This window comes from Sceloporus occidentalis, unplaced genomic scaffold, assembly GCF_023333645.1.
Source record: "Sceloporus occidentalis isolate IW3139 unplaced genomic scaffold, rSceOcc1.0.p SCAF_9, whole genome shotgun sequence".
Taxonomy (NCBI): Eukaryota; Metazoa; Chordata; class Lepidosauria; order Squamata; family Phrynosomatidae; genus Sceloporus; species Sceloporus occidentalis.
Window position 1 is genome coordinate 48761136 of NW_028316989.1, and position 11705 is coordinate 48772840.

General features: G+C 43.9%; 1 protein-coding gene across 4 annotated transcripts in view; it reads left to right on the forward strand.

Annotated features, from left to right (window-relative positions):
- LOC149307505 (coronin-2B) overlaps window positions 1-10628 on the forward strand; it is a 46757-nt gene extending 36129 nt beyond the window's left edge. For all 4 annotated transcript variants that reach the window (XM_089539311.1, XM_089539314.1, XM_089539312.1 and 1 more), the window contains 8 exons: window positions 520-684; window positions 1844-1960; window positions 2706-2810; window positions 3580-3676; window positions 4029-4141; window positions 4947-5037; window positions 5797-5936; window positions 6971-10628. In XM_089539311.1, coding sequence (XP_089395437.1) covers window positions 520-684; window positions 1844-1960; window positions 2706-2810; window positions 3580-3676; window positions 4029-4141; window positions 4947-5037; window positions 5797-5936; window positions 6971-7108 — 966 coding nt within the window. In that variant the 3' untranslated portion in view covers window positions 7109-10628. The remainder of the gene's footprint in view (window positions 1-519; window positions 685-1843; window positions 1961-2705; window positions 2811-3579; window positions 3677-4028; window positions 4142-4946; window positions 5038-5796; window positions 5937-6970) is intronic.
- Window positions 10629-11705: the final 1077 nt, after the last annotated feature.

Sequence of the window (11705 nt, forward strand, 5' to 3'; positions counted from 1 at the left end):
CCAGTTTCCCCCTCTGCTTTCTTTGGACTGATAACGTTAGGAACCAAAATGCAATGAAGACCAGAGGTTCTCCTGTAGAAGTGATGGGCCTGATGTCTACCCATGCATCTGAGTCGCCCCTAGGATTGCCCAATTTAAATTTGAGGATGGCCCCTGTACCTTGAATGGCTGTGAAAATGAGGGAATCCAGCAGAGTTTACCAGTTCTGCAACAAGGTAACACAGAACCACTTCTGGAGTTCCTTCTTATACACAACCATCAAAGATGCTGGAGCCTTCTCTAGTTTTCACTTTGTCAAACCCAGCCATTCCAGTGAAACCTAAGAGCAATCATTTAGGCTCATCAAGAAACAAAGGAGTTTTCGTAAAGGATAAATTGTATCCCTTTTATTACTTGGACTACAGGTTTCTCCAAAGGCCTTCTTGGACCTTCTTCATGTAGTCCTTCTACAACTGGTATGGAAACCACAGCAGTCATTTAGCTACAAAGAACAATGGGATGTGTCTTTTTCTTTGTCAGGTTCTCATCTGGAACCTGGACATCGGGGAACCTGTGAAGATGATTGACTGCCACTCTGATGTCATCCTTTGCATGTCCTTCAACACGGATGGCAGCTTAATCGCTACCTCTTGCAAAGACAAAAAGCTCCGGGTCATTGAGCCTCGCTCTGGCAAAGTCCTCCAGGTTGGATACTTCCCTTCAGAACGTAGAATTTTACTCTCAGAAAAGAAACCAAGTCACATTACGTATTACTGAGGTTGCCTTACAGGCCATTACTTGTCACTATTACTGCAGTCTAGCAAAGTAACTCACTGAGTTGCTCCTTACCATTACTAGTGAAGCTGCTATTGCACTGTGGCCACATACGAGAAAATTCTCCCTGGTTCCCCCAAGTGGACAGTTCAGATATTACACTTCCAAAATCCTGGAAATAAAGACACCAGACATTGCAAATTAATCCTTCCCAGCTGCAGCATGAGGCAACCACTTGTGTCATGTAGTCTTTCTTCCTCTTCCATCCTCCTCCTCTTACTCCTTCTCTTCCTCATATGAATCCGTAGCCCCCTCTTACACCCACATACATACACACACAATAATGAGTAACAGGTAGATGATCTTTTCCTATTCAACTGAAAAGTAGTAAATTATATCCATGGCTGCAACAGGCAAAAAGGTCACTGCATCTCATTCCTGCAAAAGGTAACTAGTTATTCACATAATTCGTTAAAAGGTGAAAATAGTTCATTAAAAGGTTACTTCATCTTTACACTTAGGGAGAATGTGGCCCCCTCCCCTCTGTTCCGGGGTTCATGGCATCAACCCTCTGTTCTGGGGACCATTTGCATCCTTCCAGAGGTTTTAGGATTGAAATGTTCCAGCAGCCCCTAGCCAACATTGCCTGTATAAGGAATGCTGGGAGATGCAGTCCAATTACACCTGGAAGGCTGCATCATTCACACCCCTGCTGCAGAATGAGCATTTTAAGGAAAAAGTGCAAGCCATCCCAAAAGCTTCTTCCTAGCCTGATAAGATTGCCTCCACCGACTCATCCGTCAGCGTCTAAATTTAAGTGTCACCTTCAGAGAAGCAAAAATGTCAATCACTAGAATAGAAGGGATGCACTGCATATTGCAGTCAAAGCGTCAGGGAGCTGGGAGTTCATTTGCGACTTTAATCTTTTATTAATCAAATGTTGTCTTGGGTAAAACTGTTTTTTAAGTGCTAGGAATTCTGAGTGGCAGATCTGGAGGAACATGGCCTCAAATGAATTGTCTGCCTCAACACTGGGAGGGGACTTTTAAAAAGAGGGCCTGCCTGGGATGATCCTGCCTTGTCTTTCCAGGAGGCAAATTGCAAGAATCATCGCGTGAACCGAGTGGTCTTCTTAGGGAACATGAAGAGGCTGCTGACCACGGGGGTCTCCCGGTGGAACACGCGGCAGATTGCCCTTTGGGATCAGGTCAGAGAGCTATTTCTTTTCTCTCTCTGCTTTGTAACCTATATGGGAATGGGGGCTCTCTGGTTCCCCCAAGGGGACAGTTCAGATACTGCACCTTGGAAATTCTGGAGGGGAAAGGCTAAATGTATTGCAAAACAATGCTTCTCAGCTGCAAGATGAGGAAACCACATGTGTGACCTTTCTTTCCCTTCCTCTCCACATTGCTCAGATGGCGTCATCCCTTATAATCATTAAATAAAGTTTGTCATTTTGTATAGCATTCATGTACTGCCCCTCAACTCATCATAGCCTCCAAGACAAAGCAGAATAGATAACAACCTTTAAAACATGACATGCATAAGTGAAAAGCTTTTTAAAAAAATATAATATAGATATAGACTCGGAGTGACAAAGATTTAGCAGTTAGGAAGCCCTTTAAATGTCATGGCTGCATTCTATGGAATCGGGGGATTTGTAATTTAGCAAAGTACTGAGAATTCCCTGCAAGAATAATTTAGTTTCCCCCAGAACTAGAGCAGAGAATTCCAAGCACAAATTCTGCAAACTACGAATTCCGAGATTCCATAAAATAGAGCCAGAACAGGTGAGTTGGCAAGAAATAGCTTTCATTGTGCCATATAAGACATACTGTGCCCCGAAACAGTCCAGATTGTGCTTTTCTTGGCTGGGAATTAAATAATGATGGATGTCCTTTCCCTCTGTCTGTCTCTCTGCCTATCCATCCATTTCTTTGCAACTTTTGCAGGAGGATCTATCCATGCCCTTAATAGAAGAGGAGATTGATGGATTGTCGGGCCTGCTTTTCCCTTTCTACGATGCTGATACTCACATGCTGTACTTGGCAGGCAAGGTGCGTGAGAGCAGCCTTCGGTCACAGGGTGCCTAAGGCGTCCTGTGGCAAGGAGTTCCAAAGTCTTGATGCCTTTCTCTCCAAGGTGCACACAATATGCACACCAATCATCCACATATTTTCACATATACACACACCAATCATCCATACACATTCAGGCACAACGAAAACAACCCACATTTTATGCATGGAAGACCTCAGACCTGGCCCTATCTGGAAGCAAATGAGCACTTTATAGGTTTGGGGTGTTCACTTGGTCCAAGTCACTGGTCTCACAGCCTCAGTTCATCGACTCACCAAGCTGTTGGAAGGAATCTCAGACACAAATACCTCCAAAGTACAGGTTATCCCTTATCCAAAATGCTTGAAGTATATGGGAATTTTTGGATTCTGGAATATCTGTATTTGCATATACATCCATAATGAGGTATCTTAGCGATGGGACCCAAATCTAAACTCAAAATTCATTGACATTTCATATATACCTTTCTACTCATAGCATGAAAGTAATTGTATGCACAGTATTTTTAATAATTTTGTGCACGAAACCAAGTTTGTATACACTGAACCATCAGAAAGCAAAGGGGTCCCTATCTCCCATGAGAAAAGTTTTAATTTTTTGCACTATTTTGTAATTCCGGATAAGGGAGACTCAGCCTGTATTATGAAGGTGGCTAATGGAATTGTGAATATGCGTTGCTTGAGTTTTATGGTGCAGTGCTGCCTCTTCCCTGGTCTATAAACCTCTTATTTCTCCCTTTGCTTTCAGGGAGATGGGAATATCCGCTACTATGAAATCAATACAGAGAAGCCATACCTCACTTACCTCATGGAGTTTCGCTCTCCTGCCCCACAGAAAGGCCTTGGTAAGGTTTGCTCACTATCTGTGCCAAATTTCGGAGTGGGTTGGCATTGGCGCATGAGAAGCATTTCTCTTCCGCTTCTCCCTTCATCAGCCTTCATTCTCCTAATTATGGTTGCCAGATCTCAGGACCTTCTTCTCCAGTCTTCAGGGGAAGGGCAGGAATCTCAGGATGAGAGAAGTGCTTTGAAAGGCATACAACATCGTTTTTTCCATAAGCTGGGAATGACTTGAAGGCACACAACGTCGTTAATTGTTGGAGAAGGGCTATGGGACAGCCATGCACCTTAGGATGCCTCCTGTCTTCCTCCATATTGTACGAGGGCATGACAGCCCTGTCTTCTGCTTCTTTGCAGGAGTGATGCCAAAGCACGGCTTGGATGTGTCCGCATGCGAGGTGTTCCGGTTCTACAAGCTCATCACGCTCAAGGGGCTCATTGAACCCATTTCCATGATTGTGCCAAGGAGGGTGAGTGACGCAGTTGTGGTGGAAAGGAGACGCAAGGAGACCAAAAATTGCAAGCATCTTTGGGTGCAAAATCTTTGCATTGTGTGCAAATGTTACCCAGATTTCTGCACCAATGTATTTGCAGGAAGTATACTCCCCCCACCCTGCAATTGAAAATTTCACTAAAAAGGTCAGAGCACAGTTCTCCTGCGGCCTGTAAAGGGCATGTTTCCCTCTGTATCTCTTGATCTACAAGATCAGAAAACTCCAAGTACCTTCTCTGATTGCCTCCCCATCCAAACATGCACACAGAGACCAGGCTCTGCAACAGCCCAGAGTGGTCTCTTCTGTACCAAATGACTGCAAACGGGGATGTCCTGATGCAGTCAGGACCTCAGACAGCTCCATTAAGGTTTGGTATAAAGGCTGAAATGGATTTGCTGTGCCAGGCTGCAGAAATAACCCAGGTTGACACCACTTTAACAGCCATGGCTCTAGCCTATGAGACATGAGATTTGCAGACTGTTGTGGCACCAGAGCTCTCTCTGCCAGAGAAGGCTAAATGCCTCTTAAAACTACAGTTCCCACATCATTGAGCCATGGCAGTTAAAGCGGTGTCAAAGTGGATTATTTCTGCAGTGCAGATGCAGTTCCATGGTTGCCAAGCCTTGCTTCCAGGTCCCCTTAGAATGACTATCCCCTCCTATTTTGTTTAATTATTCTTTCCATAACATTAAAAAACATCCTTCCCGAATCTTTGCTGGAAAAAAATCAGAAATGTACCCATTATTTCAAATGAGTTCTCTATCTCCTTTCTGCCTTCTAGTCAGAAACGTACCAAGAAGACATTTACCCAATGACTCCGGGAACCGAACCTGCCCTCACGCCAGACGAATGGCTAAGTGGAATGAATAGGGGTAAAGGCAATTTCGTAACATCCTTGCGGGATTTAATAATGCCCCTTGTGAGCTGGACTATGATATCTCACTGCACATGTATGCTTTTATGGCTGCATCTGCACTGCAGAATTAATGCAGTTTGACAACACTTTAACTACTATGGCTCAATGCTATGGAATCATGAGATCTGTAGTTTTTTGAGGCACCAGAGCTCTCTGACAGATAAGGCTAAATATGTCACAGAACTACAAATCCTATAATGCCATAGCATTCAGCCATGGCTGTGTCAGGTTGCCCATTGCCTAACTTATTTGCTGTCTTTTTCCCCTCCAAGAAACAAAATGCACCCTAAGGTCTGGGTGCGAGGCTTGTCTACTGCTGCTGCTCCTAGGAAAAAAGAGCTTTAGAAGGATTCATTCTATCCCCCCCATTTGCAGCCAGGATAGTAGATGCATTTCTTGAAGGGGATGGCACAGCGGATGAGATGCCACAAGATCCTGTTTCACCTTGACTTGAGATCCCTGGCATTCTGCACATGCCCAGAGGACATCTGCTCAGACTGTAAATCCCAACATCCCCATTCTTTATCCTACAAAGATTTACCTAGGTAGGATGGAAGACAAATATAGGACTTACCTTGGCTAGGTCCCATCCATTTTGTATTGAATCCAGTCTGGATTTGGGGACACATTGGAGACCTTTTTGTTTCCAAAACTGGCTTCTCCAGTTTCGTGTATTTTTGCAATTGTCGTCTCCTATTCTTCTTCTCTATTGCAGATCCCATATTGATGTCTTTAAAGGAAGGCTATAAGAAAGCATCCAAAGTAGTTTTTAAGGCACCTATGAGAGAGAAAAAGAGTGTAGTGGTGAATGGCATAGACCTTTTGGAAAATGTGCCCCCCAGGACAGAGAATGAGGTAAGGAATAAGCAAACATCTTCTCTCTCCCCATCCCAGATCATGGTGCTTTAAGCAATACAAATGGCTCCCACATGAGTGTATCCACAGGGCAGAAATAAAGCAGTTTGATACTACTTTAACTGTCATGAGTCTGGCCTGCAGAATCCTGGGGTTTGTAGTTTTGGTGAGGCACCAAAGCTCTCTGACAGGTCAGTTTAGATATTTTACCAAACTACAAATTCCAGGATTCCACAGGAATCATAGAATCATGACAGTTAAAGTGGTGCCAACCTGCTTTATTCCTTCATCCCATCCTAATTTCTGAAGTTTCATGGAATGGTACAGAGTAGAAACAAGCATTTTGGCTTTTTATCGCATGCACGCTTCTCCAAATGGTTCTGCTTTTGTCTGCACAAACTGAAATCTGTCATGTCCACTAAAGGTAAAGGTTTACAAGTTTTGGGTGCAGAGACAGCCATCAGCCAAATATCTGTCTGACTTTGCCATTTTGGCAACAGCATACCAGATTCCTACAGTCCTGCTAAGAGGGAGACTGTATCCATCCTCTTGCGCTTTTTGGGTTTGTGAAGAATACCCACAACTTTTTTTGTCCTTGGTGAGAAAGGGGATATTTGGTCCCCTGAAAGACTCATTATGAAAATAGCCATTTTATTTTATTTGTAGTTTGGGACATTTTGAGGGCGGAGGATCATTTGTGCAGGAAGCTTGAGATATTGCAGAAAGTTGTGTTTCATGGAAAAGCCAGTCTTTTTATGTGGAAAGTGGTGCATTATGCCTGCTCATCACCATTGTATTTTGTACAGAATCAAAGGCCCCTTTGTGCAAAACCAAAGATTTTGTGCAAATCCATTTTCTGTAAAATCCTCATCACTACCGCCACCACCGTCATCCTGAAATGCCACAGAAAAGTGTGCAAAAACTCACATAATCTTGCCCAGTGGAGAGAAATCATTTGACACTGTTTCTTCTTCAATGCAAGGAGGAAAGAAGGAAAGATTCCTACCTGTTTTCTCTCTCTCTCCCATTTCCAGCTGCTTCGAATGTTTTTCCGACAGCAGGACGAGATCCGGCGGTTGAAGGGCGAGCTTTCGCAGAAGGACATCCGAATCCGGCAGCTTCAGCTGGAACTGAAAAACCTTCGCAACAGCCCCAAGAACAATGAACTGTAAAGGACTTTTTCTAAACAAACTCCTTGTTTATACCCCCGTCTCTAACGCCCCTTTGTCCACTTTAACCCCGTGATATGAGCCAGAGTCCCCACGCCAAAAGAGGGGTGCACCCACTAACTGGAAGTATGTCCTTCTGTGGTTGTTACCCAGCACTAAAAAGACATTTTACCCATAGGATGTAACTGAGAACTACTGCATGAAGAGGACAAAGGGATCCGATGGATTCCCCGTGTTCTCTTGGAGTCGGGAGAAAAGTCCATTTGTTCCTTGACGCCACCAGGTTACGGAGTTCGCCAAGGGCACAAGTCTTTTGCATTCAACCTCGATCTTTTCAGGGCCCAGGAAATGAGAAAGGAAAACCTGCCTGCCCTGCAAAAAAAAAGCAAGCAGAATTCATTCCTATTCATAGTCTGGTTTGGGATTATTATTATTTTTTCCTATGCAAAGTGTGATTGACAATATACATTGGGTACAGAACTGGAATTCAGGTTTGGAAAAACTACAAAACAAAAAACTGGAAGGTACAGGGATGAACTCAGCATGAATTCAGCCCCCTCTTTTCCAGGTCAATGTCCTGAAGGGTTTTGCACAAGCCAAAGAAGGTAAACCCCAGCAGCTCTTTTAGGAATGCTGCAGATGATGCTGGGTGGTTGCATCCTTGAAGGCCATGCGCTGCTTTCTCAGCGTTCCCTTTTTTTTAAAAAAGAAAAAAAACCTATACCTTTCCCTTCCTCAACCCTATGGCCACTGAAATTCTTCATATTAGGGCAGACCCACTTCTGCATATAGCAAAGAGGCTTGCTGCTAATGTGTCCACATCTGGTTAGTTGTTAGATAACAGAGGCAACGCTCAACCTGGAATCTGTCCTTGCCAAACAAATGGGGCTTGCACCAGACTGGGTTCCTAGCTGTTTTAATCCCACTCAGTGATAGCTTCCATGCCAGTGGGTTTCGTGGATCCATTCTGGGTTTCAGACTGGATTTTAAAGGACTTATCTAAAGAGATTATCCCCCCCCCCCAAAAAAAAATAGATTCAGAAGCATGGACAGTTCCTTTACTGTTCAGACTGAAATCCAGAATGGACGCAATACACAACCGACCCAGAAGCCACCAGATGACCCCCCGCTTCTTCAGATATTGTCAAATGATTGTTAAACACATATGAAAACAGAAAGAAGTTGCAAGTCTTGCAGATCATCATAATCATGAGAATCAAGGGGGAAATGGAAGCCGCTCTGAAGACCTTTGGGACAAATAGCCACCTAGAAATACAAATATAATAAATCTGATCTTGTTCCCTTGGAGATAAATCAAAATGCAACATGGGGAAAAGCCAACAGGAGATGTAGAAAAGGCAGTGGGAGCGATCTGTAGTAGCTGGTGGCTCCCACATCCGCTCTGGGTTCAGTCCAAACTTTTAACAAAGCGAGAGAAGCTGCCATTGGACAAGATTCTGGCAAAGGCGAAGCACTTCTCAAAAATCTCCTTAGCAATTGTGATAAATTCTTACTTAATGGGACTGCGTGGCATAGTGGTGTGAGCATTGGACTATGACTCTGGGGGACATTTGCAAGTGTTTCATGGTGTCACAACTACCTGTGAAATTGGCTTACTGCTGCAAAGCCAAGCCGAAAAAGCACGCCATCCTAAAACCCCTCTGGAATACATGGGTTCAACAGTTACGGTCATAAATGAGTGCATGGGGGTGGTGTGTGTGTGTATGTGCTGTATAACAGATGGGAAGAAGATAGGTGAGATTTTTCCATGAGAAATATAGTGACACCAGGGGGCCTACCTTACAGGGTTGCTATAAGCCCTGGTGTCCTTACATTGCAGGAGCATCTGAATGCAAAAAAAGAAAAAAAAAGGCACTATGGGAATGCTGCATATTAAATGCACATAGCACTTGCACTTCTAGGGCTGGAATGAGGGTGACCTGTTGTCCCTCCCTGGACATGCAGTTTGGTCAAAAGATGCCCCTACAAGCGTCCCGACTGAGCCAACGGGGAGGGCCAGTCCTGCAAATACATCTCTATATGAAAAAACAAAAACTGGGTCCAGACTCATCTCTCCTTTGGGGGTTAGCTGTTGCACCAAGATGGACTTGCATTTCTGCGGCTGGAACGAGGGTGGCCTGTTGTCCATCCCTGCCCCAGACATGCTTGGTCAAATACATCTTTATATGACAACAGGTCCAGACTCATCTCTCTTTTGGGGGTTAGCTGTTGCAACCAAGATGTTTTGGCTGTGCAAAGAGCAAACAGACTAAGAGGATGGGACTCTGTTGGTGTTAAGAGAGGGAATTTTTGCCAAGGGCAGCTTCTTCCATCATTGCACTGGAGGAGGAAGCTTCACCTATCGGATGCCCTCTGTGACGGACACCGTTCCTCCAAGCAAGGCTCGTGTCGGACACCCTTGGCATCATCTTATGCGGACAATCACTTTTCTTCAGACTGAGACCCAGGTGGCAAGGAAGGCGGCCACTTTGGGTGGACACAAGCCATCTCCCAATCTCAAGCCAGGCAGCTGTGCCCACATCCCTGTTACCCACCACCACCATCACCACCACTGTTTACACATCATGCCCGGTGCCTAACGCTGATCCCCCTCCTGCTCCGTTTCATTGTTTTCTCACTCGCTTATTATTTATGCTGCCATAAAATAGTGAAAAAAATTAAATGATAATAATAAAACGTTACCAAGATACCAAAACCAGCCCATGGTGACATCTTCTTTCCTCTTCTGGGGTAGGTTGGGGAGCTGGAACCAAAGCAAAATGATTTGGGGAGGGGAAAAGATGAGATAAGGATGACAATGAACAACTCAAGTTTCTAGTCCTGATGTCAAATCCCGCCATTTTGGTTGTCAAAAGTGGCTATTTGCTCACTTTTGGATCTTGGAAGCTTCTTTTCCAAAGTGATTGGTTCTCATTCTTCGTTGCAGTGCTCAGAGAGAAGTACAGTGGTCCCTCCACTTTCGCTGGGGTTAGGAGTCAAAGACCCCCGTGAATGTGGAAAAACCACAAATAATAAAAACACTAATCTTTTTACCTAAGACAACACTTCTCTAGGAATCTCCAGGTCCTCCAGTGCAATTCTGTGGTCAACATCTGCCAGACATCAATCACAGAATCATGCTGGAGGACCTACAAATGCCTAGAAGTGTTTTCTCTATGAACTTCTAAGTTCTCCAGCACAACTCTATGGTCAGCTTCTAGCAGTTGCACTGGAGGACTTAAGAAGAGATCATATTAAAGGTGCAAAAGTCAAAGCATCGTGGAGGGCCAGCTGTAAACCATTGGCATTACTCATTAGAAGACTGAAAAGTAACTCCTTGCATTATTCAAATAGCCATGTTAGTATATGAAGGGATCCTGTAGCACCTTTTGAGACTGAAAGAAGATTGTAGCATAAGCTTTTTTAGAATCAAGTCTGCTTCTTCAATTGCATTTGATGAAGGGTCCCTTTGTATCCTTGTGTTACTCTGTACATTGCCTGTTACTTTCCCATTACTTTGGGGGGGGGGGGGGGGTTGAAAGGGGAAAATTGGTGAGACAATGTAAAAATAATAAATCTGTTGGTCTCTAAAAGCACTCTTAAAAGTAACTTCTGAAAGCAATGATAAATGGTTACTGTAGGTGTCTTCAAGTCGTCTGTCGATGTATGGTTACCCCATGAATTTCATAGGGTTTTATTGGACAACTCCAGTTCCTTCCTCTGAATAGAGCCTTCAGCACCTGCTATACCTTGGTGGTACCCCATCCATGTACTAACCAGTGCTGACTTTGCTTAGCTTCCAAGATCAGGTGCATTCTGGAGCCGTGTGTGAGCGCATGTGCCTTCAAGTTGCCTGATGACTCATGGTGAGCCCATGATTTTGCAGGTTTTTCTTAGACAAGGAATGCCAAAAGGTTCCCTTGCCAGGTCTTGCCTCTGAAATACAGCCCAAGTACCTCATGTGGATGGAACAACCAAGGCTGACTCTGCTTAGCTTCCAAGATCAGACAAGATCTGGTGCCTCTTTATGACATCAACGAAATTAACGTCACTATTTTACTAAGTTTACTGATTATGTGCATTACATTTGAAAGGTAATTTTACTACAACCCCAAAAGTAACTAGCTGGAGCAAAGTCTTACATTATTATTGTTGTTGTTGTTATTATAGTTTATTTCTATAGTGCTGTAAATGTACTTATAACTCACTGCTTCCAAGATCTGTCTCTATGCAATTTCCGTGTCAGGACTTTCATGAGTCAATTTCCGACGACTGCCTCTACAAACCCAATGTTTGCATCCCAATCTCTCTCCATGGCTCTCCCTCCAGTGACTATTCAGACTACAGTTTGGCCTGGCCTGGAACAAAGCACAAAGTCCACTTTTACCAATGGTTTTCTAGGAATATCCCACTTTACTACACGGTGGTGAGGGGTATACATGACCTGTCTTTAGCAACTGGTACTCAACAGTCGATCCAGATTATGTCCAAGGGAAATCTATTTAAAGAGAACAACTGATTTGGAAAGAATCCTTTTATATGCTGCTAAAAAATAATATGAAACGAATCCTTTTACCAAAAACAAAAAAGCCCTCTTGAA